The 27,448-nt window shown below is 44.4% G+C and overlaps 2 protein-coding genes across 2 annotated transcripts in view; both read left to right on the forward strand.

Moving 5' to 3' along the window:
* Positions 1-11,111, forward strand: part of ITFG1 (integrin alpha FG-GAP repeat containing 1) — a 110,578-nt gene extending 99,467 nt beyond the window's left edge. Inside the window, exons 17-18 of the mRNA XM_035117352.2 lie at positions 6,787-6,904; positions 9,932-11,111. Coding sequence (XP_034973243.2) covers positions 6,787-6,904; positions 9,932-9,991 — 178 coding nt within the window. The 3' untranslated portion in view covers positions 9,992-11,111. The remainder of the gene's footprint in view (positions 1-6,786; positions 6,905-9,931) is intronic.
* Positions 11,112-23,417: 12,306 nt separating this feature from the next.
* Positions 23,418-27,448, forward strand: part of NETO2 (neuropilin and tolloid like 2) — a 34,266-nt gene continuing 30,235 nt past the window's right edge. Inside the window, exon 1 of the mRNA XM_035119434.2 lies at positions 23,418-23,639. Coding sequence (XP_034975325.1) covers positions 23,606-23,639 — 34 coding nt within the window. The 5' untranslated portion in view covers positions 23,418-23,605. The remainder of the gene's footprint in view (positions 23,640-27,448) is intronic.

Below are 27,448 nucleotides of genomic sequence, written 5' to 3' on the forward strand. Positions count from 1 at the left end.
GAGAATCGGCAGATTGAAGCTGTAGGGGCGAAAATGGGCGGCAAAGACAACAGAGGGAAATGATTCCTGTCCAAAGAATGAGCAAAGCTGAAAGTGGGCATGTGATCAGGAGCTATGGAGATGAGGTACTCACTTTCACATACCGACTGACTGCAGGTTTCTGGGAACTTAGGCAAGCCTTATTGGATGGAAGTCGTGCAAATGCAACCTTTCAGAAGATGTTCCCCGTGGGTTGTGTTAATTGGCAGGGTTTTTTAAGAAAGAAAGAAAGAAAGAAAGAAAGATTCTGAAGAATTGACCATAGATGTATAATTCCATAAAATGTGTCTTCATAAAATGTATTCTGTCTGGGGGTGGTTTTTTTGCTGTTGTTTTGTTTTTTGTCAAGTAGCAAATGTAATTGTGGAGACAATGGCTTCCCGAGAAGTTTGGTTCTAATCAAATATACATTCTCTGTGTCCAGTGAAGTGCAAAAAGATTTCTATTCAGATTTCCAGCACATGCTGTGTGTTGCCATGGCTCTTTGGATTCTGTTGTAATTAGGGGCACGAAACTTGCTTAGCAGAGGATTTCCACAATGAAATCCCCTTGAAATAAAGTCCCATTTGTATGAAAGTAATTGGCTTTCCTTCCCAGCTGCCCTTTTATTTGGCCTACTAGGAACCCCCTTGACATATAGTAAAGTTAAAAATGTGTCGTAGGTAGTGTTTATTTATTTATTTACTTACTTGTTTATTTACTTATGTGCTGCTTTTCCAATGTGTTCCTCATGGCTTCCCACAGTTGCACAGAAAAACAAAATATATATGAAATAATAAAACTACAATCAACAAAATAACTAACAACTACATAGATAGGTATCTATGTGTATGGTTTATAATTTTATCTCTATAGTTATGCTCTTATTATGATGACCAATGGAAGGAAAATTCAGTTTACCTTAAAATAAGAGAGAGAATTATTATTATTATTATTATTATTATTATTATTATTATTTTGCATCAGCCACCAAGCATTTGTGGAACTATGTTGATATTAAAGCTCCACTCTTGGACAGAAACTATTTTTCTTTAAACATGGACAATTGGTTGTAACCTAAGGTATCGAACAAACTGTAAACAGCAGCTCACCTGTTCACCTTTAACTAAGACCCATTGCTTCCAGATGCCCAGGAAAAGAGCATTTCCTTTTAAGCCACACTTGGCTAGCATGGATAAATATGGGACAGGAGGAGGGCAAGCAAAAGATTTTACAAGTCAGTAACTCTTGTGGCACTTATTTACAGGCTGATAAACTTGAATTTCTAGGCTGATAAATTGGTGTCCATCTCTACCTTTCAGAAAAGCAAAATCGCTTGAATTACTACATTCTTTTTACTTCTCTTATGATGGTGATATAGGTATATACTTATACCATTGGTTCATATATCCAAGAACCCAGAGAAAAACTATATGAGAATAGGACCATTTTTAAAACTAAAAGCTATAGAATTTATCTCTATCTACCCTTGCCTTAGTAGTTAATCACATTTTGTGATTATCTTCTCTGTTTGTAAACTGCTCTCCTCTTTCTCTCAATCTCGTGGGTGATATGCAAACGTGCCTGTCCACTAGAGCATATTTTTGCTTTTGCAAAAATCTCTTCCCCCTTCAGCCCCCCATGTCCCCCCCCCCGAATATCTGCTCCAAAGTGTTGGGGGAAGACTCTTGATTAGATCTGGGGTGGCTGAGGGATGGGAAGATGAGAGAAGAAAGGGGAAATTGCCTGAGCAGCATTGGATATCATTCCATATTTCCAAATTTGACATATTTGACATATTTCCAAATTTGACATCATAGGCCATTTGAGATAAAAAAGAGACTGCATTGTGCTATTAAAAGCTATCAGAAGCAGCTTGCATAAAACAAGGAAACTCCACCCTTTTCCCTTAGGGATTTCTGGAGAGGAAACCACTCATTACACTCTTCCATACATATGCAACCTCAGAAAACTACAAAAACTAAACCAAGGTTTTGGTTCAGTTATTGTTTTTTCCCCCAAAGGTGTTTGCCTTGAAATCCATTGGCAAAATATTAACTCATTGCCCTGTTGGCAGAACTGATTCCTTCCGCTTCCCAGTGCCCACTAAGATGAAAGAAACTTACCTAATAGAACAAATTCTTCCTGTCATCAGATGTACAGGTGATCGAGACAAACTGACCAGGCATCACATTTGTAAGAAGGCAGAATGAAACGATTGCCCCTCATGGACCCTCAGCATCAGAATGATGTTTACACCTGTGACAGGGAGAGTAATCTGCAAGGTGCTGGTTTTGACCTTTAAAGCCCTATGCGACTTGGGACCCTCGTACCTACGGGACCGCCTCTCCTGGTATGCCCCGCGGAGGACCTTAAGGTCCACAAATAATATTCTGGAGATCCCGAGTCATAAGATGGCTAGATTGGCCTCTACTAGAGCCAGGGCCTTTTCAGTACTGGCCCCAACCTGGTGGAACGCTCTTTCCCAGGAGACCAGGGCCCTGCGGGATTTGTCATCTTTCCGCAGGGCCTGCAAGACAGAGCTGTTCCGCCTGGCCTTTGGGTTAGACTCAGCCTGACCCCTGTGTTTTTCTCCCTCATGGCTTGGATTTATGGCCTACTTGAAATGAGGCTGCACTTTAAATTTTAATACTGTATTTTAATTTGTATTTTAATTAATTGTTTTTATGTTTTATTGTGGTTCTGTTGGTGTCAGCCGCCCTGAGCCCGGTTTTTGACTGGGGAGGGCGGGGTATAAATAAAAATTTATTATTATTATTATTATTATTATTATTATTATTATTATTATGTGAAGCATGATGGCCATTTCACTGATGTTCAGGCAACCAGATTTCTCTGGAATTGTGAACTGGAGCTTTAATTACCTTTCTGTGCAGATTAGGAGGGTTAAGAATGTCTTGGTGTACAGTAAGCTCGCTGTAGACACACTCTATATATAAAATCATAGAATTGCAGAGTTGGAAGGAACCCAAAGGGTCATTTAGTCCCAGCCCCTGCAACTCATCCTCCTCCTAGGCAAGCAAGAAGGATTATCAAATTCAGTTATACTATCCTGTCAGGAAAAGACACATGCAAAGCAAGTCTGGTGTGTCCTGGGAAGAGCCCCAAAGGCCAGATAGAGAGACCAGGATGGCCACATTTGGCCCACAGGCCTGAGGTTCCCAAACCCTGCTAGATGCCATCAGTAACCAATCACTACGAAATGGTGAAAGGAAAGGTTGGAGCAGATTTTAATCTTCATTCTCCACCCAGTCAACACCTTGCCATGTACCAGGGGGAAGACAAGCAAATTGCTCCCAGAACCAACATACTGTAGGTAGGAAGACCGACATATTCAGATACACTTCCCAAAATGCTTACCAAATATGTTGAAATAGTATACATATCATGCTATTGATCACCACGTGACGTACCCGGAAGCGTTCAGTTAACTCTGTAATCCAGTTCAAGCTCCATTGAATTCAGATGCAATAAATGTCACGAGAGCGACTATTACAATAATGTCTCATTTTGTCAAAGCAACACAGTTGGCTGTGCTATTGCTCCTTTTAACCAGCATCAAGTAAATTCTAGTGCTGACATTTTAGGAGCTGTTGGTGTAGTACTACTATTTCCTACAAATGAGTTTTTAGTCATTTATCTCTTATTTTGCTCCTTGTGTTTTCTGAAAGAATGCTCTCTCAAATTTATGCCTCTTATAAAATGCACATTGATTTTAGTTTTCAGTCAGTTTCAGGATTTATTGATTGCAGTGGCTGACCTCAGTGGCCAATAAATCTTTATTGTAATCCTAAAACAAAACTATGCTTGTTTGTTAGAGAGATCATAGCTTTATTAATCTTTGAAATAAAGCAGCAGCACTTGAAAAAGTGAAAAGAGAATGCAGTTTTGCTTTATACTAATGTAATCGCATGGTAGTTGAGAGATATTAAACAAAGGAGAATGTAGTCTGCCACCTGCTTTTACTCCAAAGCAATCTAATCAATCTTTCCACAGATATGTGGTTCAGCTTCGTGTTCTAGTTTTTGAAATTGCCTGTGTGCCTTTGGAAGGAGAGATCGGAAAATATTTTTATGAAAAAAGTTCATTACATGTTGTTTTAAAAACCAGTGAACATTGAAATGCAGTACTACCGTAAGGGATCCGGGAAGTCATTTTCAAGCTAGATTTAATTCATTTAACCGTTTCTATCATAATTTATACTTGACAAGCTTGTGACCTTTTCATATGGCTTGTCTAGAAAAGCTTCTGTAAATCTTACATTTTAGTAAAATTGTTTGTTGTTCTAATTTGCCTTTGCATGTTTTTTGTTCTGTTGTCTTCTTGTTTTTAATTTTTTCCAGTTGTGACAGTTGGGATTGTTGTTGTTGTTGTTGTTGTTTTGATTTTCACCAGTCTTGGATTTAGAGCACAGTATTTGTTGTGCCCCAGTAGGATTTTTATATAGTAGTTGAGTTAATTTGCATTCTGAAGCAGAATTTTACCCTTAGAATATAATTTTGTCTGAGGAATAAAAGTGTATAGTGTGATTTTGCCCTGTGCACCCACAAACAAGAGTCTAGAGGGCGTGATTGTCCTCCAATTTTTCTTGGAACTACACTGCATCCTTACTAGGCACTTCAGGTTTTTCACCCCATGCATATTATGGGGTGTGGTAGATGCTGAAACATTCATGGTTTTCCACTGGGTGTGGGTTGACTCTGTATTCAACCCAAAGTAGGAGGCAAACAGGAATGCTTCAAGGGAGATTAGTCAGATTACACCATTTACAAGGCGTTGAAGTTAGATCAAGGAAGCCCCAAGTCATTCTGTAAACACAGATATCCCCAAAAAATGCTGCATTTTGCCTTTAAAAAAAAGTAATCACTGCATTTTGAAAAATGGTTGCCCTTGTGGAAAACCATTGCACCTATTATTCTGAAAGGCTTCATCCCCTGAAAAGGGAGAACCATTGTATTGAATTCTGACAGAAAATTTAAAAGACTTTTTTGCTTTTTAAAAAAAAACCTTAAAAGCTTGCTGCACAACATCCTTCACTGAATCTGTCTGCAATTTGGCAGGCTTAATGCACCCTGGAGGTGTGCCTTTATCTGCAAATTTTGTCCACTTCTGCAAAAAAAGGGAGAAAAATGCAGACATTTTTAGATTCCCCATTGTAATCAGTGAGGGGGAAGGAACAGTGCTTCAGACCCGTATAACAAGTTATCTGCTCAGAGGAGACGCATGGATATTAGTAGACTTCAGTTAAGTCATGCCCATTAATTTCAATGGGTCTGTTCTGCATAGAATTAACAGTAGATGCAAGCCATAGAGCAGATTCAAAACAGGTGAGTTGGCTTCCCTTGGCTAGAGATACAAGTTAAATATTTTGGCTGGCACACATCTCTAGTAAATACCTTCCATAAAATAAACTCCTAGAATGGAATTGAATGGAATGCACGATTTTGCAAAATGCTTTAGAAGAAGCTTTGTGCTTGGGCCCTTGGGGAGTGCTTCACCTTAGCCTAAAGAGCATGCTGGCAATTAACTCTGGAGCCATACTTTTTCAATCCTAATACTTCTTTTCTTACGGTAGACCTAAGGATTACAGAAGCACATAGTTTGCACCCCCTCCGTCATTGATTGATTGCACCCACCACCGCCCAAAAACAACAGAGGGATCAATTACAAAATGGGAGCAGGGGTTGGAGAATGTATTTTAAATGATCTCCTGACGGGTATATTAAGATTGTGTTGTTTTCTGCATGCCTGAGTTGGAACCACACTCCACAAATGGGACAGTTAGAGCTCATTTTGCTGAAACACATTAACTCAGATCAATATGAAACCGTCGCCTGTGCTGTGAGAAAAGAGCAAGATGACACATGATGGGCTAAATGCCGCCTTGTGGCTTTGAATTGACACCCTGTTTATGAACTTCCAATAATCAGTGGAGCTATTTGCAAAGCACGCCACAAGAACACTTGAAGTTCTTTTGTGTTTCGGTACCCCAAAGAGAATTGATATATTATTTTTCTGAAATAAGGGTTTCAGGTTTCCAAACTCCATTTGCCGTTTTAGTCCTAGCTGAGACGGGAAAACCTTTTGATGTTAGCGTACTTTGAGTGTGATACATTTGTAAACTTATAAACTCAGAACATAGCAATATCACCTGTAAAGTGACTTTGGTAAAGATGATGGAAAGGGTTGCCTTTGCTCTGTTTTGGTATATTTTGCTGATAATTCTTCTCTGCTAAAGCCTTTGAAGGAAGCTTTATTGCAGTGTAGTTTTCTGTATTTGATAGAACCCGTTAAAAACAGGAGCTGGAGAAATACACCTACCAGCTTTTCCCAATTTGTACTGCTTCATATCATGGGTGCAGTTCCTTCCTGAAACATGCAGCCTTTCCTACTCAGAGACTAATGTGCAGTAGATTATCTTCTCTCACTGCTGCTGCCTCCAGTTTCCCAAATCCTTCATTTTCTCTGCGCATTGTCTCTGCTTCCAAAAGCGAACATCAACTTTGCAGTGAGTCAACACATCAAGCGACAAGTCAAAATGTTACTCTGACACGACAAACGTGCCATGGCTGGGGAGCAGGGAGATGATCTTAACTCATTGCTTTACATCCCATAGAGCTCCAAATCAAATAGGCCCAAAGTCAGGCATCCTTTTATCATTCTGCTTTCCATAATCTCTGTGGAACATCTTGCCATCAGTCCTGAAAGTACACTGATGTTTTCTTGGATTCTCCTTTATACCCACAGCTGGAGTGCCAAGCTGTACCTAACCCCAAGTAACATCGTATTGCTGACGGCTATTGCCCTAATTGGGGTCTGTGTCTTCATCCTGGCAATAATCGGCATACTTCACTGGCAAGAGAAGGTAAGCTTAATTTGTCTTTCTTGCGTCAAGTTCAGACAATACAACATTGCGAACCAAACTCCGCATCATCCTTTTTTTAATTAAGCCTTTCACTTTGGGAAAAGTTGCCATTTTCAGCATGATGATTTCGAGTCATTTCTTCAATAAACAACGGGGGAAATAATGCATGTTTAAGCATGCAGAAGGTCCCAGAATTTGACTCCTATTATAAATATATTGAGTAACAAGATTGAGGAAAACATCTGCTTGAAACCTGGAGAAGCCATTGCCAGTCAGAATGGATAGTGGGTTTCCCCCAGCCCCAAATCAAGCTTGGCATACACCTTAATGATGGGGGGGGGGGCAGGTATTGCAGCTAGCTATCCATACCAGTCTTTCTGAGCAAGTCATATGGGAAGGATTAGATCTGCCCCTCCATACTGGCCTTAGCTGGTGGGTGGATGAATGCCATGTTCCTTTAATAAAGTTGTGGCCTACTTATTCCTGTGCATTCATGTCTTCCTCTTTCTTTCTTTCTTTCTTTCTTTCTTTCTTTCTTTCTTTCTTTCTTTCTTTCTTTCTACAATACAATATGTCACTTGAAATTGCAGGTGGGGGTCACATTTTTGAATTCTCATCAATATTAAAAACAACCCTGTAAGTAGAAAGCTAGCACAGCTGGACTAGAAACTCCCTCCCCAATGAGCTAGATTTTTTAAAGAGGAGTTGCTTTCCATAAGTATCTGCCCTCTGCATTCTGAAGAGGTATTATCCCTTCCTCCCATCACATTTTGCTATATGTGGCCTCAGTACACAAGTCAAAAAGTGCCTTCGTTCGTTAAACTTGGTTTGTGTGGCTTTGAATGTCTTGCTCTGCCTGTAGTTTAACTGAAAGATACTTGAGGCACATTGTGGCTCTGTCAATGAATGAAATTCAACCCATGCTTTCATTATTTTCAGTCAGGCTGTAATACAAAGGGATTTCTTCCCTCTTGTGTTTAAGAAACCCTTGCTGACTTTTTATTGACATGCTTCAAACGGTGATATTTTACCATGAGCAAAACTGACTGTTTTTCTCTATAGAAATGCATTGATCCGGAGAAGCCATTTGGGAGGCTTCTTTTCATACTACAAAAGGAAACTGTGTCCCAATTTCCCATATAGCTCTCCATTCACAGCAAACAGTTGAGCCAGCAGGGTAGCCAATAAATGCTGCCGCCTAGCCAAGCTGTAATCATAACTGTCAAAATTACCGCACTTTAGACTCATGGTGGCTTGTCATTGGCATTCGTGAAACAAAAGAGCAAGAGCTAAATGTTTAGAAAGGTTTTGCACAATGCCTGGAAATTAGTAAGCCTATTGTCATAAACCCTTCCAAAACGTTAACACCAAATGCCAAAGGCAGGAGCTACAGAAACAACCATGAAGTTAGATATTCAGGGTGGCACTCAACTCAGCAAACAGAACCAAGTTAGCAACAACGGCGCTTTTACTGAGCAGGGATATCTCTCACCTCTAAAGTATGAAATGCTCGCTGACTCCTCACACACCTCCAGCTTTATCAGGGGCATTAGCTGAAATTGGGAGGAAGACCGTGAAGGGCATTGCACTATTACAGGGGGGAAATGCATATTCTGAAGAACAGCTATTTGGAGAAGTTGACATGCAGGTTGAGATCCGAAGGTTCCCCCTCACTTTTTATAATTCTACTAATCTCTCTCTCTTTAAAAACCAACCATTTTTGTAATAATAATAATAAATCGTTCAAATTTAAATCCCGCAGTTCAAGATGCATCTTTTAATTCTGTGTGCAAGAACTGGCATATAGCGGAGAAATATATCTGTATAAACCACAATGTATCTGAGGGGTGGTTTTTTTAGACTTTTGTGTTAAATGAGTCTTACAGGTAACCTTTTCAAAATGCCATGGAAGGGAGAGAGAAAGAGGATACAGCTGGCTTGGAATTACTGTTTGAAGGGAGCAAAGGCAGGAATGGGAGAGGAGAGGAGCCAGCACATTATGCTCTGTGAATTTGCCAAGACTGGGAGTGGGATAGAAGGGAACATGTCGCAGGCTTCTTTTGTACATTTGAGATGTGTCAGAGCCTTAGTGGCATGAGCATGTCACTGCCAAGAAGCCAGAAGTGATAACGCCTTAAAACCAGAGTTCTTTTCCTGAAAGATAAAAGGCCTGACAGCAAAATCCAGAAGGGTACTGTCAGTTCAACATGAAGTCCCAGAGTGCCCTTAGAGAGCAAGCACAGCTTGTCAGATAAGGATGAGGTAGGTGAGGGCAAACTTTTCACAGGCCACCTTAAGATGTAACAACTATTTCCCTTTCTGCACCAGGCCTCTCCTCAATTACAGGTGTATGTTTGTGCTTAGTCCACTAAACAGTAGAAAGGCAGGTTTATGGGCAGTTTTTTCCTGGACAGGATGCCCAGGGCATATGGAAGATGGCAGACTGCAGAAGACATACCTGGACCAACATAGGTTACATATACTCCTTCCTTTGTTTAGAGAACAGGCATGTGCAATGCTTACAAATATTTCCTTTTCCTGCATTGCAGTACCTGTAATGATTATTTGAGCCACACATTGTGGCTTATAAGTTTGCATTTCGAATAGTGGCTGAAGGAGAATGTTTTTTTTTAAAAAAAAACACAACTGGAGCAAGCCCACCAGATGTTAGTCATTTTAGAGCTTCCCCTCACATCTCGGCATATAAGCACAGTCCAGACAACAGCAAATTCATGTGTACCAAGAGTCATTTCTACTTTGACAATTATCACTCTTAAAGAAAATCATTTAATGAACCTGCCCAAAGCATTGGACCATTAACACAAAAAATAGTTGATCACTGACTGCAGTGGCCATTTCTCTTCTCTAAAATGACACCTATTTAAGTACTAACTGTTAAGGCTTTTAGTGAGCTTTCCATTACCTCTTCACATGATAAAGCAGCTACTCCATACAATTCAGTAACTCTGGAAGTCAAAATGCATTTACCAAAATATTCTCTTTCATCCCCTCCCCCCCCCTCCACAGAAAGCAGATGACAGAGAGAAAAGGCAAGAAGCCCATCGGTTCCATTTTGATGCTATGTGATGCGCCTTAATGTGTCGATGGAGGACGTGCTGCACATTTACTTGGTCTCAGATACTGCATTCGAGCCTGCGAAGGCCGAGGGGGGGAGGGTATTGTTCCTGTGCTATTTGTAAATGTTGCATTGGTTTTAATTTATTTGTAAAGTGTTAAAATCAAGCCTGTTTCACATGGCCCTCCAATAATTGGTTGTATATATAACTGATAGACCATTTCTCTTAATTTTTTAAAAAGCTGTAAACTCTGCTTTAATAATGGATCATACAGCATGTGTTTAATTGTTTGCATATGCTCACTTTCTTCTGTACAATGACTCACGAAAAGGAAGTCGTATGTAAATTTCGGAAGTGAGTTTCGGTGAGCAAAATCCCCGTTGAAAAAGACTTGTCACTTACACATTCCCCAAATGTGAATTGCATTTTATAATTGCCAGATGAGAGAAGATATCTCATGCTATTCTGACTGTCCTCCAGGGTGTTTGATCTGTAGTGTTCTGGGTTGCTCAGCTTCGTATGAATCTTCGTAGCCAATCAAGTGAGAGGAAAGGCTGTAAATTGGAAGATACAAACACCCTAATAAGAAAAAGAAGCTGGTCACAATGCCCATTAATATATTAATATTTTTAAGAGGGAAGTATATAATTCAACTTCTATTTTAAATTATGCCTTCCTAAAGTGGAATAATTTTGCATGGCTTACTCATGGTTATCATGTAATTGCACTAAAGCTCAATCATGATAAAAGTTTACCAATAAGGTGAAGTTATTAGGGAAGGAATAGGGAGAGAATCCACCATGGGAAAATATGTTGTATGATCTTTCCAAATTCACTTATAATCAAGGGCTGGACTGTGCTGTATTTTCATTTAATCATACCAAACCAATATTATTATTGTTTTGCATTTGGCATGAATAAGAACAAAGAGAATTCCAGCTATGTTTAAGAGGCAAATCATTTTCCAAAAAGAGGAGGTCAGGGCTTTTTTATTAAACAGATTCTGTTGGAAACATACTTTGTATAATGCGGTTGTTCCTTTATTCTTAGAGATTTATTTATAATTGACCATGATTTGAAAACTGTTTTTCTGCATTCCTAATAAATGGCATCTATTAAGTTAAATCATGCACGTTGGCTTAATTTATGGATGGTGAATCTAAATGTTGCTTCTTTTCAATACAACATCTGTGTTCTCTGTGTGGCCCCTTGAATCAACCGTTGAATCAATCTTGTCATTTTGGCATTGACCTATAAAGGAGAATCGAAAGGGGGGAAATTGAGTTGGAGAAATGGGAAACACATGAACATGTGAAGCTGTCTTATCCTGAGTTGCTCTGGCCGTTGGTCTGCTGTTGACAGCAACTCTCCTAGTTCTCACACACCAGTAGCCTTTCCTGTGCTTATGGCCTGAATTCGTTTCAAATGAAGACGCCAGAAACTGAACCTGGGATCATCTATATGTAGAGCAAACTGTATGCAAACTTGTCCCCAGTCATAACTGTGTTTGCATTACTTCTTCCCAGTCTTGGCACTTCCTGGGACAGCAGCAAGAGAGAAGCAAGAAAGTACAAATTTGGCCTAGACTTGAAACTAGTTTTCTGTCTAGTTGCCACAGGCCTTGCTTATTAGAGAAAGCTTGATGGAGTCTTCTGCCTACATGTTAAAGGTAAAGGGACCCCTGACCATTAGGTCCAGTCGTGACCAACTCTGGGGTTGCGGCGCTCATCTCGCGTTATTGGGCAAGGGAGCCGGCGCACAGCTTCCGGGTCATGTGGCCAGCATTACAAAGCCGCTTCTGGCAAACCAGAGCAGCGCACGGAAACGGCATTTACCTTCCTGCTTGGAGCGGTACCTATTTATCTACTTGCTCTTTGACGTGCTTTCGAACTGCTAGGTTGGCAGGAGCTGGGACCGAGCAACGGGAGCTCACCCCGTCGCAGGGATTTGAACCGCCAACCTTCTGATCAGCAAGCCCTAGGATCTGTGGTTTAACCCACAGCGCCACCTGTGTCCTTTTGCCTACATGTTGCATGACTGCTATTAACCAATCTAGAACGGGTAGGGAACCGTTTTCAGCCTGGGAGCCACTTTCCCTCGTGAGGAACCTTCCAAGTGCCGCACGCCAGTGGGAACAGAGACAAAAGTAGGCGGAGAAAAGCATGTAACTCTTAACCTTCATTCGGTAGGACACATCCAAGCTATGCAAAAGTCAATGAGTTTTCTATAAAGCTTCTTATTTATTTGCTGTGCTTAAAATCCACATTTTCCCCCTAAGGAGCTCAAAGTGGCATACATAGTTCTCCCCCTACTCATTTAATCCCTGCAATGACCCTGGGAGGTAGGTTAGGCTGAGAGGCCGTGAGCTTCATGCCCAAGTGGGGATTTGAACCGTGGGTCTCCCAGGTCCTAGTCCAACACTCTAACCCAGGCTTCCTCAACCTCAGCCCTCCAGATGTTTTTGATCTACAACTCACATTATCCCTAGCTAGCAGGACCCGTGGTCAGGGGTGATGGGAATTGTAGTCTCAAAACATCTGGAGGGCCAAGGTTGGGGAAGCCTGCTTTAACCACTAAACCACGCTGTCAGCTTGCAAACAAGAGGCATTTTTACAGGTCAAGGGCACATTTCAGCCAAGCAAAAGCATTCCAAGCATGCACAAAGCTGAAATCATGTCAGCTATGGCCTAGAGAGGCTAAGGAGAGAGGTCTGGAGAGCCACACTTGCCCTCAGTAACTGAGGTTCCTCATCCCTGCTCCTGGCAGTGGGCCAAACAGAGGTCTCCTGTGGTAAAATATAGAGAAAGTAGGCTTTGTATGGAGCTATTTCCATCTCCCTTCATTTTATATCACACAGAGAAAGCTATAGGGGGTATTACAGGGATTTTGTATTAATGCTACAGTTTGGTGGTTGTACCAAGGGTAAAAAAATGCCTGAAATATCTCATCTCACACTGAGATGTTTAACTTTTGAGGAGAAAGGACAAGGTTGCACATTCAGGGTAGTCTATAAACTATGGTTATTCCTATGTCTCATGGCTCTGGATTTCCCAAATGTGCTAGGTAAGGTTTCAAAAACTGATCTCAAAGAGTCCACCAAGACATGAAGCTGAACGTTGGAAAAATCCAGGACAGATAAAAGGAAGTCCTTCTTCATGAAGCACTTAGTTAGAACTATGGAAGTCGCTCCCACAGGAGGCAGTGGTGGCCACCAGCTTAGATGGCTTTAAGAGAGGATCGGACAAATTCATGGAGGAGAAAGCTATCGATGGCTACTAGCCGTGATGGCTATGCTCTGCCTCCACATCTGGAGGCAGCAATGCTTCTGAATATCAGTTGCTGGAAACAACAGAAGGGGAGAGGGCTCTTGAATTCGGGTCCTGCTTGTGGGCTTCCAATAATCATCTGGTTGGCCTTTGTGAGAACAGGATGCTGGACTAGTTGAGCCATTTGGTCTGACCCAATAGGCCAGGCACCCCCAAACTGCAGCCCTCCAGATGTTTTCGCCTACAACTCCCATGATCCCTAGCTGACAGGACCAGTGGTCAGGAATGATGGGAATTGTAGTCCAAAACATCTGGAGGGCCGAAGTTTGGGGATGCCTGCAGTAGGCTGTTCTTATTCCAAGAAGCCACTAGCTTGGAAGTTGTTTTCTTCTCTCTATTCTAATAATGTGTTCACTGCTTGAGAACCACGCCCGTCTTTCGTTAAAACAGGATAGTATATACTGCAAGAAGGTGTTGCTGTTTTTATTTCTTATGTATTTTTGTGTTTTTATATTGTAAACTTGCCCTGTGATCTTAGGGTGAAGGTATTTTTTAAAAATCAATGAATAAAATTAATAATAAATGCAATTTTTAAAAAAATTACTGTTCATCACCTTTTAGATTTTTACCGAATCGTTTGTTAGATCCCTGGGATGCACAGCCTCTTGAGTGTTGTACCACCTGAGTCTCGGCTAAAATGAATGGAGCTTGTATCGTCAGTACATTTTGAGGTTCACCACTTTTATAAAGCTATGCCTGGACAGTGTTCTTTATATCTTTATAGCAGGAAGAGCACAACGTAATTATAAAACTGACAGATTAGTGGATAGAAAAAAACAAACATTCTACTTCGTTTGCTTGCCCAGTTTTAATGGTAAGAAAACATGTGTTGCCTCTTTGCGATGTTCCAACTCTTAGCAGTAACACCGATAAGCTCCGCTGCAAACAATAGTAGCACTGCTCAAGTTTGAAACTGACTGTTCAAGTGTGGTTTTTTTTAAAAAAGTTTTTTATGGCAAGTCCAAATAAGCTAACTATGAATCATCCTGCTGGTGAGCAGTGTTGGAAGACATCTTTAGCTTCCAGCAAAAAGTGAGCAATCTCACGTGTAAATTTTTGGATATGAGCTTGTGTTTAAATTCCTAAATAGCTTTGACTTCGGTGTAGAAATTTTGTACTCTGCAAAACAGCTGCTTGGAGTTTTTAAAGATATCCAGACAACTGTCTAGCAGATGCAGGATTTTTTTTTAAAGTATAGCATGATATGTTGCAGTTCAGATGGTTAGTCTAGATGAGCCTGGAGGTGCCTTAGTCAGCTGTTTGCTATTCATGTGTTCTGATCATGTGAAGGGTTCCTTGCTGTAGAGAGACCGGGCATTTTTCTCTCCTAGTCCTGCTTTGGTTTGGAAACTTTAAAGACGGAATCCTATACTGTAGAGCCAAAGTTTAAAGGGACAAATATGTCACTGAATTCAACCCACTGCTGTGAGGAATAATTCTCCTTTCCTCCAACAACCCCACCCCCAATTGATTTACAGTCATACCTCGGTTTAAGTATGCCTCAGTTTGAGTATTTTCAGTTTAAGTACTCCGCGGACCCGTCTGGAACGGATAAATCCACTTTCCATTACTTTCAGTGGGAAAGTTCACTTCAGGTTAAGTACGCTTCAGGTTAAGTACGGACTTCTGGAACCAATTACACTCATACCTCGGGTTAAGTACACTTCAGGTTGAGTACTCCGCGGACCTGTCTGGAACAGATTAATCCACTTTCCATTACTTTCAATGGGAAAGTTCACTTCAGGTTAAGTACAGACTTCCGGAACCAATTGTGTTTGTAAACCGAGGTACCACTGTATGTAAATCAGATCACAATGTGCCAAGAGAAGATTCACCTGCCTAAGGATCCCTCTGCACAGAAGCTTCATACAATCTCCTTTTGAGAATGCACACTAGCTACAGGAATGTGGGGGACCTGTATCTTTTGTTCCACAGGGGTCACATCGGATTCGCGTTTGAAATGCTCCGCTTCTGAGCCACCTGCATTGGCTCATGGCGCAGAGCTCCAAAATGTGGGGGGGACGGTGGACAGGTGAGGCAAGCTCAAGTCTCAGCAGGAGATTGGTAGAAGCAAGGTCAGTCTTTGAGAGGCAGCATCGCTCCGTGGTAGAGCGATCCTTTGCATGCAGAATCCCACAAGTTCTGTACCCAGCATATCCAATTAATTGGGTCAGATACCAGGTGATGGCAGAGACCTGTGCCTGAGATTCTGGTCAGCAGCTGCCAATCAGAGTAGACAATGCTGAGCTAGATGGACAAATAGTCTGACCTGGCACATGACAGATTTGTGTGTTCCTAGATGTACCTTGAATCTGTAATGCACTCTGCATATTGTTTGTGTGTGAGACGGGCAAGCTTATTATAAATAAGATAAGCTATATTTTCAAGGCAGAGGTGCACCCTTGACTTCTGAAGCATGAGGAGCCAGCACAGATTTGGGCCAAACTAAGCATATGCACAACTGAGCATTTGTGGGATAAGGGTCTATAATTTGCACGTGTATAAATGTCTCTCACCTGCATATTAGAGGCTTAGGGAATCTCATGTTTTGCTATGAATAATGACGGTACAATTACAGCGGAGAGACACTGTGCTTCTTAATCCGCACTGACTGGCAGTCACAAGTTTTAGCCAGCTTGTATAAATTATTTCACAGGTGCTCATCTCTGTAGTGCCAAAACAGAGCCACCTAGGTTTAGAGTGACCTGGCCATATTGGAGACCATTCTTCCTGGATCACACAAATGTTAACAGCCACTATTTTGGGACATCAGTGTGGGGGTTCCACTTTCAGAACAGTTTGTTTCCACTTTGCATAACTAGTTGTGCATTTTATTTTTATTCCTAGATGGAAACTTACCCTAGAATCTGACATAAGAAGTGCCATGGCTCACAGCCAGTTGAGATTAATTTCTGCATGCTGGTATTACCCCCAAAGCTGAGCCTACATGGTTATATGTTATACTTGATCACCTAACACTGCTGCATATTGAGAATCCTGCCAAAAAAAAAAACCCCAGTGAGGAAAAAACAAGAGTGGGGGGATGGCTGAAGAAAGAGCCATAGACTCCCTCTCTTTCTCTTATTGATCTATCCTTCTCTCTCTCTCTCTCTCTCTCTCTCTCTCTCTCTCTCTCTCTCTCTCTCTCTCTCTCTCTCTCTCTCTCTCCTTAGTGGTTAATTTTCCCTTATCCTTCCACACACACTTCTAGGGATAATTATCCACTGAGAGGGAGATGAGTAGATAAGGGGAGTAGAAACTTCCTTTCGCTATCCCCTCCAGCTAGAAGAAATTAATCAGCTAAGAAGAGGAAGACATCTATACTGCTTGATATGTATAGATGCTAATTTGGAAATAATTACTATAATGCAAATTGCAATACAGTACATCTCTCCTTGCGGGACCCAGGTGGCGCTGTGGTTAAACCACTGAGCCTAGGGCTTGCCGATCAGAAGGTCGGCGGTTCGAATCCCTGTGATGGGGTGAGCTCCCGTTGCTCGGTCCCAGCTCCTGCCAACCTAGCAGTTCGAAAGCACGTCAAAATGCAAGTAGATAAATAGGAACCGCTACAGCGGGAAGGTAAACGGCGTTTCCATGTGCTGCTCTGGTTCGCCAGAAGCGGCTTAGTCATGCTGGCCACATGACCTGGAAGCTATACGCCGGCTCCCTCGGCCAATAATGCGAGATGAGCACGCAACCCCAGAGTCGGTCACGACTGGACCTAATGGTCAGGGGTCCCTTTACCTTTTACCTTTACATCTCTCCTTAATGGGTGTGAGCAGGTGAGCCAGGTGCTAGCTGTTGATGGGCTACTTCAGGTCTTCTGTTATTCTGCTGCCACTTCACATGCCACTTTCCTTCGAAGGAAAAAGTTTATTATTATTATTATTATTATTATTATTATTATTATTATTAATTGAGAGAGAGAGAGAGTGAATAAGTGTGTGTGTGTTGCCTAACGCATGGCGGCTGTAGGCAACTTAAAATTAAAGCATACAACACTACAATTATTTATTTAAAGAGCATCAGCGGACACCTTGCAACAGAGGACTCTCCTCTGGGAAATGGGACACCTCGCCACCCTCCCTCCAGCCTTCCCAGCCTATTGATGGGGGTGTGGTCAACTAGCAGGGAAAGTTCCCATGTGGTGAATGCAACAGGTTGGCAGTGACTGGCCAGCTTCTGTGGCTGAGTGAGAATTTGAACCCTGGTCTCTCCCAGGTCCTAGTCCAACACTGCAACCATTGCACCACCCTATGTATGCTGAGGGTAGTAGGGAGAATGGCAACACCCCCAACAGCCATCCCAGTTTCACCTACACAGGGAGGTAGCACAAGTTCTGAGCTGGAAGCAGCTGCTTTAGCGAGTGCAAGCGGAGTTCTTAACAAGTTGCATTTCTGTCACTCAAGGTGGCAGCAATAGACTTTTAAACACTAGCATTCTAGCTTTGCATTTATACAGTGCTATTTTTCTAGAAAAAGAGGTGCCAGAACTCACCACGAACGCCTCCCTTGTTCTCTTATAATGGCAATGGCGCCCACCTGAGAGGTGCCAGAACTGAGTTCTGGTGAGTTCCAGCTGTGGGGGAAAGCCCTGGTTTTATATCTATATAGTTTGTTTCATTCATTTAAGTTTCACAGGCTAGCAGCCACTACATCTCCCAACTAGGTGTATATACACAAAGATGTTCAGGATACCTAAGAGTGAAATAGCACAATAGTTTTACAGTACAGCATGTAGCTCAGATGTCCGAAAATCCTGTGGCTGTGCTTACCCTGTGAAGAAACTTCAGGGGAGGGGGGGAGAATTACAAAGAATAATGCAAATTAGCACCAAGCTTCTGACCCTGACTTCTAGAGCACTGGTGCAGCATCTTCAATGCCCAGGATCCTATTCTGCCAGAGAGGGGCTATTAGATGAAATGGCGCCATCTGCTGCACCAAAAATACACATTCGATACCTCTATTTCCTGTGTTGCAAGCTCGTTTCCAGCCCATCCCCCTATTTAACTTTATACGAGATTCATAGGCTCCTCTAAAATGCTGTGCAAATCGAAAGTGTGCACAATTTTGTCACCATTAGATGTTGCCCCGAGATATTGCCTTGCACGTCTTGGGGGGGGGGGGGAATGATGTACAAAAGCTAGCAAATGACTTTTGTTCTGTTTGGGTAAGGATGGCTAAGCTATCAATAATAATAATAATAATAATAATAATAATAATAATAATAATAGTACTAGTTACAGGTAGGTAGCCTTCCAGTAGCACCTTAGAGACCAATAATAATAGTAGTAATACAAAAAAATCAAAGTAGCTAAAACACATTAGAACAACACCAGAATTCATGAGAGATGGAATCTATTGTTGTTCAAGCTCTAGTGAGTAAGCTCAGCCATTAAAATAGATATAAAGAAGCAACCTTTATAAGTGGTCCATCTAATTTACAGGCAGTTTATTGGATTTACTAGCTCTTTGGATTCAGTTGCAAATTGCATCCTTAAGTACTGAGACTCTGACAAGTGAAATACTGCCATCAGGATACCAACTGCAAAACAATATTGATCACTAAAGTTTGTATTGGCAGGTGTGCCCATTCCTGTGCATGCTATTGAGAATATGTATTATTCTCGAGTAATTGACTTGTCAGATTTAATAATCATAGAGTTTGTGTGATGCACACATGAACTCACATAACCTTACTACATTGAAAGCCTTGTCTTAAACTCAGTTTTTGTAAAGCATCTAGAACTTGGAGGCTGTTCATAAGTATCATCACCCTTTTCAATATGGTTTAGGAGCAGGTTTGCAGGGTTAAACCCTGCTGTTAAACCTTGTCTCAAAGGTTGAGGTAGCAAGAAGGGCAGAAGTGATGATAGGCTTGCAAAAGTGGGATTATGACACACACCCAGAAAATGAGGGAGAGGACCATAGCTGCAAGCTTTCTGAAAACAGTTTCAATGTGCTAATGGCAAACAGCCCTATATGTGTTCTCAGCAGCTATTCCCACACCTTCATTTTCCAAATGTCTCGGACGTTTCCACTGGAAAACAGGTTGGGAGCATTTTCTTGAAATCATTAGAATCGACTTAAGCTTAGAGTGGCAACAACAGAGCAGGACTTTGGGGCAGAAGTTAAGGTCTACACAAACAGTGGGATGAGCAGAAGCTACACACACACACACACACACACACACACACACACACACACACACACACACCACACACAGCAGGAATGACTTATCACATTTTTAAATAAGTGAAGTAATTACACATTGGCAGCTAGGGAGGAGGTTCAAAGTCCAAAGACTAAAATGACCTAACTAGATTTTAGCTTTCTTCCACCACTTTGCCACAACCAAAAAAAAAGGAAAGGAAAAGCTATTGAGAAGAGATTATGGCCCGTTGTGGGAGAGAAGAAGCATGATGAGCCAAATATTGCTGCTGGGGCAGGTATGGAGATGGATGAAGAAAAGGACACAAAACAATCCAGTTCTTCCCCATGGAGTGGTGCAGGCATCTCCTAGATGGAATGTGTGTGCTCACACTTATAGTGGCTCTCCATTTACTGGCAGGTAATAGTTACAGTTCTCTGGAACCAAGACTTCGACAGCAGCAAAGGCTCAGTCCTGGTGTGCATTTTCAATGTCGCGGCACAACCCTGAAACTCCTCTGATTAAGAGCAGGTGGCAGCAGCAGCAGCTCTGAACAGGTGCAGAGTGCATTTGCCTCACCCCTCAGGAACTACTTCTTAGGTTTGTATCCTGCCTTTCCACATCAGCCATGCCCCAGTCTTTCTACATCAGCGACAGGGTGGGTGGGGGGCGGGGGGGGGAACAGCAGCCACATGAGAGGGCATTGTTTCCAGGCAGACTTTGATCCTCGGGAGTGCCCTTCCTTTAGGAGCTGAGCACGGTTTGGAACAGGGGTGCTAGCCCACGTGGTGCCCTCCAGGTGCTGCGGAATACAATTCCCATCAGCCCCGGCCAACATGGCCCATGGCCAGGGATGCTTGCTGGGAGTCGTAGTCCACAACATCTGGAGGGCCATGCAGCGCTGGCTGCCCCCGGTTAAGAGCAGCAGCTGCAGAAGGCATCAATCGGCCAACCGCTCAAGGATACTTCTTCCTGAATGTTTCCAAAGCAGCCACTGCTTGCGCATTTTTACCGTCCACGCAGAGCATGTCCAGTAGGAAGGAAGGACCTTATCTGAACGACTGTCCAGATCGAGATGGATCCGTTCGGTCGCGGGTGTTATGGGTGTGTGTGTGTGTCGCTGTTTGTTTGTTTCGGTCCCTCCAGTCGCAGAAGATGGGACTGGAGTTAATCCGATAAAAAGTGCGATCATCTTAACTCACTGGGTTTCTCTCGGGCAAGCAAGCGCGATGAGCAAAATGCAGTCACAAGGCGGAGGCGCGATCGGCTGGGATTTGTACTTCTCCGGAATCTCCAGCCGTCTTTTCCTGCAATGGGGAAGAAATGGCACTTTTAATGTGAGGTCTGTCTGCTCCCCATTCAATCCGGGCGCTTGGGGATTGGAGCAACCGATACCTCCTGGGATCCACCCAGCGTCTCCCACCTAGCCAGGAACTTGTATCGGCGGCAACTGGGGAGAGAGACGCGCGCTTTTGGAAAGGGAGACGCCGCGAGGGATACGGCCGCGCCCTGTGAGCTCTCGAAACACGGAGGGAAACGCGTGAAATCGTGGAAGAACACCTAATATTTTGCGCTTCGACTGGGGAGCCCAGAGCTTCCCATCCCCAGACAGCCGAGTCTCTGAGCCCACGTCGCAGGGTTGATGTGACGATTAAGGGAAGGCTAACGTGCCATGCGCACCCCCCGGTGGCGTTGCCAGGACTCAAGCGAGTCTACAGATGGCGCTCTCTTGGTCCCCCAACTCCTCCAGCTGACAGCAGAGGCAAAGGCATTTTGTGTATGCTCAGAAACCCTCTCGCCTTGTGGCTTCATGGGATGCCTGCCTTTGGCTTCTGAGGCCAACCCTTGTGCAGTCCTGGTTTCAATTAACCTCGTCCACTCTCCTTCCTATTGCTATGCGCGAAAATAAGAACCCTCAACCCCTTTTTCATTTCCTATCTCAGAAAAAAAAGGATAAATAATCCCTTTTCCTATTTCTCCCTAGCCATAGCTGCCAAGTTATCCCTTTTTTAAGGGATTTTCCCTTATGCTGAATAGGCTTCCTCGCGAGAAAAGGGAAAACTTGGCAGCTATGTCCCTAGCCCTTTCAGTTGTTACCCCTTTTTTTCTTTTCACTTCACTCAAAATTCCCCCTCTCCAATCGGTCGCTGCCTTTTCTCCATTGATTGATTACAATACTAGTGTCCCACCTTTCCTCCAAAGAGTTCAAGTTGGAAACACAGACGCCTCTTCCCGCTTCCTCATGTTATCCTCAACAACAACCCTGTCAAGGACGTTAGGCCGAGGGAGAGTGACTGGTCCAGGTCACTCAGTGAGCTTCAGGCTGAGCAAGGATTCGAACCCAGATCTCCCAAGGCCCTAGTAGTCCAACACTCCAACCACTATGTCACACTGCGTTGGGATGGATGGATGGATAGATTGATTACTGTATATGGGGCAGGGCTTACCAGGCTGACACCCCGCACCCCACACACAATATTTTATTCCAATTGGGGGGCATAGATCCTCGCACAAGTTTTTTGTACTTCTGAAAACCTTGGGATTTCCCCGAGCCTGTTCATTTTGCGCGCGGATGGTGCCGTTTTGGCTACACAGGCAACGACACTCCTCGCCGCGCATCGGGAGTAAGAGGGGGTGGCAATTAAACGCGGCCGAGGCGGCGGCGATGTTGTTGTTATTAAGAGTGGCGCATTCATCTCCGTCTGAAAAGCAACTCGAGGCCCCTCCCTCGGTCTGGCGCCCCCCCCTGGTTTCAAACGCGCCCTCTGACTCAAGCCAACTGGGTCAGCCAGTCAGTCGCTCTCCTTCGTCCCGTAAAGGGCGCGCGGGGACGACGACCCTTCATGGGAAATGACCCCTGAGCTCCTAGGAAGAAAAGCCGGGAGCAAAACTTGTAGCAGGAGTGCCAGCTTGGCCCCGCGACCATGGCGTGGGTGCCCGTGGGCGCCATGCAGTGTGCATGGGCCTGGCGCCGAAATTTGTGGGTGCCCGGTCCTTTCATGGGGAATTTTGTGGATGCTCCGCTCGGGCACCCAGCAAAATGAAAGGAGCTCCTCGCCTCGGGCTTTTTCAGGCTGCGAGAACGAACCTACGCGCCCAACCGTATAGGATCGCGCTGGAAAAAACCCTCAGCCGAGGCTACTTTTTGACTCTTTCCCTCGGCCTCGTATATAACAATGAGTGGATACAGCCCTGCCATCATACCCCCCTCACCTTTAAAAAGAAAAGTGGGGTTATGAGGGGTGAGGGAATATTGGGAGGGCGGGGGACGAAGCTGCGTCACCCCCACACACCCTCCCCCCTCGCCGGTACCGCGAGGCAAGAAAGAGGGCAGGCGGGACCGAGGGGCGGGAAAGACCCCGGAGGTGCCCCTTGCCTCTGAGGCGGCGCGCGAGGGGCGGTGGGCGGACAGACGGGCCGACGGGGCACATGCGTAGAAAGCGGCTCCTCTCGGGCGCACTCTCCCCTCCTCCCTGCCTGCCTCTCGCACATTCTCAGGCTGCCTGGGCGGCGCGGGCGCTTCGTCGTCGGAGCTGCTGCTCGAGGGGCGGGTGGCAGAGGCGGCGTGAGGGGGGGGAGCCGTTTCCAGAGAGGGAGCTGAGGGGATGCGGAGCAGCGTGGCTTTCCTCCGCTCGCCGCCGCCGGAGGACTTGTAAGCGCCGAGGGGAGGGACCCGCAGCCTCGCTGCGTCCTGCATCTTTCTTTGCGCGCGGGCTCCACGCGCTCCATGGGACTCGGCTGACTGAGGCAGGAGCGGCGGCGGCGCTGCCCGTATCTTCTTCTTCTTCGTCCTCCCCTCCTCCCGCTCCTCTCCTCTCCTCTGAGGAAGTTTCCCGCCAGCAGGCGCGCCCTGGTGGGCATGAAGGGGCGGCCGGGCTGGAGCCGCGGCCAGAGGCGGCGGGACTCGAGGGCGTCGTGCCGGCGAAGGGCGAAGCGAGTCTGACCGGCGGGGGTCGTCGTCGCCGCCGCTGGCGGAGGCGCGAGGGGCGATGATGGTGGCGGCGGCGGCGGGTGAGGAGACGAGGAGCCCCTCACGCTGAGAGAGAGAGGGAGGGAGCGCGGCGCTTCTCACCTCTCTCGCCCCCGACCCCCTTCGCCCCTCCCCGGCCACAGGTGCGCGGAGAGACCGCGGAGGAGGAGGAGGGAAGATGGCTCTGGTCAAGGTCTACTCGGTGCTGGAAGGTAGGAGGAAAACTGGAGAAGGGGTTGGAGAGCGCCCGGGATTTCAGACATCATCACCATTCATCTCGATCATCGTTTTTTGTTGTTGTCATCGTTTATTTTCCTGTTCACCACTGCCGTTATTGCAATTATTCTCCTTAAGAGAGGAGCCTCCTTTGCTGCTCATCTCCCTGAAAAATCTGGATGCCCAAGACTTGAGCATGGCAGGAAGCATGGAGAAGAAAGTCTGTTTAAAGACCTAGGGTGTGTGTGTGGGGGGATAATTATTCCCTTTCTTCCCCCTGATCAGCTCAACGGGGACCATCTCTCCCTCTCTCAGCTCCCCAAAGTGGCCAGCCAGCCAGCTGCTTCTCTCCCCCCCCCTCCACTCTAGGGGGTTATAAGTGGGGTTAATCTCTGACATCTAGGAGAACAGCCAGATGCTGGAGCACAGATAAGGGTTGCTGCAATCTTCCAGCCAAGAAAGGGGTAGGCAGGTGGAGGTGTGCCCCAGGACATCTCCAGGGCTGCCTTTTTTCTATCTGACAGGGATGTGGGTGTGTTGAGGTTTTCTGCTCAGTGTGTGTGTGATTCCGCTGTTCTTCTGCTCCAGTTTCAGCCATGTTTTGACTTTTCAAAGATGTGTGGAGCATTCAGCTCTTCATTCCCCTGCCCCGCTGTTGCCACCCCCAAATTTCCGTGATCTGAGAATGCTGCAATGTTATGGGGTTGGGTGGGGTTCGCCTCCATTCAGGTTGTAACCCTGTTTGGTAAATACTGCTCCGGCCTCATGGTTTTAAAGCTTCTTGGGAGGTAGAGAGTGAAGAGCTGGACCCATTTTTAACCAACCTCCCACCCCCACCCATATGTCCTGCGATTTGGCAGCTCTGCAGGTGCTTGATGCTGCCAGCACCATGTAGTAATCTGGACATCCAAGTATACCCCAAAGGCATTGAGACACCCTCTGCCCTCCACATAAAGACCTGGCATTTCCAGACTGGCACACGACTTTCCCCCGCTTCCTCTTTCTATCCCCACCCCACCTGCACACCCAGGAAACAGAGCCCAGTGTGCCCAGTGGGGGCTTCAGTTTTCCACCTCACTGTGGTTGGTGTGCTGTGACTTTTTCTTGGGAAAACTGTGGCCCGCACCAATATCTTCCAAGCCCAAGGTTGCTGACAATAAGGCAAGTACTGTAGCTCTCTTCCTCTCTCCTCCCCATCCTTCCTAAGATTAAGGTTTGGCCCAGATTTGTATCACTTGCTCTTTGCGAAAGTTTAATGGCCTAGATCTACCAATCAGAGTGTGGGTCAGGACACTTCTGGCAAGGTGCCCTTTACCTGTCAAAGGAAATGTCACCAGTGCTCAGCATGGCTGTGGCTGGCAAGGTGCCTGTCTGCCTGGGGTCCCACCAGCTAATCCGTAGCATATTTACAACGTACCATGAAACTTTTATTAAAAGTATATGTTGCATTCAGTGGTGGCAGATTCCATAAATGGCGGAAGAAACTGCCCAGGTGTTCCTTTGTTCCAATAGGATCTGCAGCTGTAGGCTCTCTTGAAAAACTGCAGTGCTGTAGCTAGTTATAGTTGGCACTTTCCCAGTTCCCTTCCACCCGCCCCTGAAATTCCTGGGTTTTATATACACGCACTGGTTTATTTTCCCATAGCGCGTGGAGACCAGCCACCTGAGAACATCCATAGATGATTCCTTGGGCTCATCTGCGTATGCTTCCACCCAACTACAAAGCTGGGGAAGTTTGTTTCTCTGGGGTGGGTGGGGATGACTGAGTAGCAACAGAGAGTTAGGAAATCCCAAGGAAAATCCCACCCACGAGGTTTTCAGTGGGTGGGTGGAATTCTGGTTCTGCTGCCGACAAAGGTAGCCCAGGTGATTGTGGAGTGTCCCTATGAGTACCTACAGCTTTAAGGATTGCCAGGTGTTCGTTTTATTGTGTCTTGTTGCTGGCTGTCACAGAGCTGCAGGTAGCAGGAGACAGCCCTTATTTTAGAACTGTCGAGCTGTATAAGGAGAGAAATAACAGATCCTCAGCCAGATTTCTAGCTAGGAATAGCGAGTGTATCGAAAGCCAAAGAAGCCTGGAGGGAATCCAAGGCTCCCAGTTTCTCTTATAGTCTTTGGAAATGGTAGCACAGGTGATGGTATTGAGAGCTGAACCTTCCAAAGTGTGCAGCTTTATTCCCATTCATAAGTGGAAGCATGTTTAAAATACTTTTTTGAAACAAGAAGAAGCTGCACCATAGGTTCCGGCTCGTGAATCTTTTTAAATTTTGATTTCACTGAGCAAGGTTCAAACGGTGTGTCGGTTATTTGTTGTTGATGTTGTTGTTTGGTTTTTAAAAACCCTTCTTACCTGAAACTTCCTTGGTTTATACAATAGTATTCATCTTCCATACTTCCGCAGCAAAAGTGTAGAAAGAGAACGATTTATATGGAAACGAGGCGCACCAGATGTTTTGCAGCTTTCATATATTTTAATTACTTTGGACATTGCATAGGAGTCAGGACATTCTGCTAAAATATTCTATCAGGAAATGGAGTTGTATGGAATGTTTGCTTTCCTAATTTAAGGAGCAGGCTGATAAATACTGCAAAATAGAATGAAGTTTGCCTCCTGTGCTAGACTGACCTCTTATGGTGTTGAGGTGGCAAAGTTTATCTTCACCCTGTCATGTATTCATACATTTTGTATGACACAGAATAGTTTGGACAGATGACAGAAAGAAATACTGACATTTTAGGTCCAGGAATATTACTCTGTAACACGATGTTTGCCTCTATGAATACCTTGGAGGTGAGTTAATTGCTGTGCTTCAGTGAATTTTTCGGTTTTGGCTAGGAAAACAGAGAGCTGTTAACAGCACATCTATATAGATATTGAAACATTCCATTAACAATGGTGTAGTAAGATCCATAGTATAAAGCCTGTGTGTCATGGAAGGTTAATTGCACATGCAAAGTGTAAGCGAGCTATAAGCAGGCATCAGTCCGTCTATGTCTTTTAGTACTCCCACGCCTTTATCCAGCTTGTTTCATTGATGCTGCTAATCTTTAAAATAAGTTTGTATGCTACCTGATTCTGATACTTTGCTATAGAAGGTGACAAGCAAGATTTAGCATTTAAATAGGAATGAGAAGTTACCAAGGGCCATCCGCAGCTCAGCGAGGTTTTGAAGCTCAGGTCTTCCCTCCTGATCCTTGGATGAGAAGCCCAACACTTTGGGGTGGCATATTTGGGGTAGGATGCATGCTGGTAGCAGCACCAACAGGAATAGGATATTGTGGTTATAAATCAAAACGCCTGCAATTCATCTCACTGTTCGTTTGTGACACTTGAGTTTGCGTTGCATAGCATACTTCGAATAACTGGACACTGACTTTTCAAATAACCTATGATTGCTTTATCCTCTCTGCTAGGATCCTGTATAACCAGGTTATTGCATGAATTAAAAAGGAGATTTCTATAAAATAATTTCTTAGCCGTAATCCAGAAGGTGTCTCCATCTGATGAAACTGCTATGAATAGTTCCTTGTCTCTCTGAAGATTGTAATCCCTCTGAAATTCCATTTTTAGACACTTAATAGAGAACCAAGAGTATGTCATCCCATTAGTTTTTAACTTGGTGCTGAATTCACCATGAGAGCAGTTCTGTATATTACATAACTTGTGTAACGCAGTTACATTTTTGGAGTATTGCTCTGGGTGGTTTAGCGGTTTCACAGCTGAAAACATAATTGGATCCAACATGATAAATGTAGCTTCTTTTGCCATTTTGCTGACCCCAAAGTTAGGCTTTGAAGTAAGTTG

Source organism: Zootoca vivipara, chromosome 6 (assembly GCF_963506605.1).
Source record: "Zootoca vivipara chromosome 6, rZooViv1.1, whole genome shotgun sequence".
NCBI lineage: Eukaryota > Metazoa > Chordata > Lepidosauria > Squamata > Lacertidae > Zootoca > Zootoca vivipara.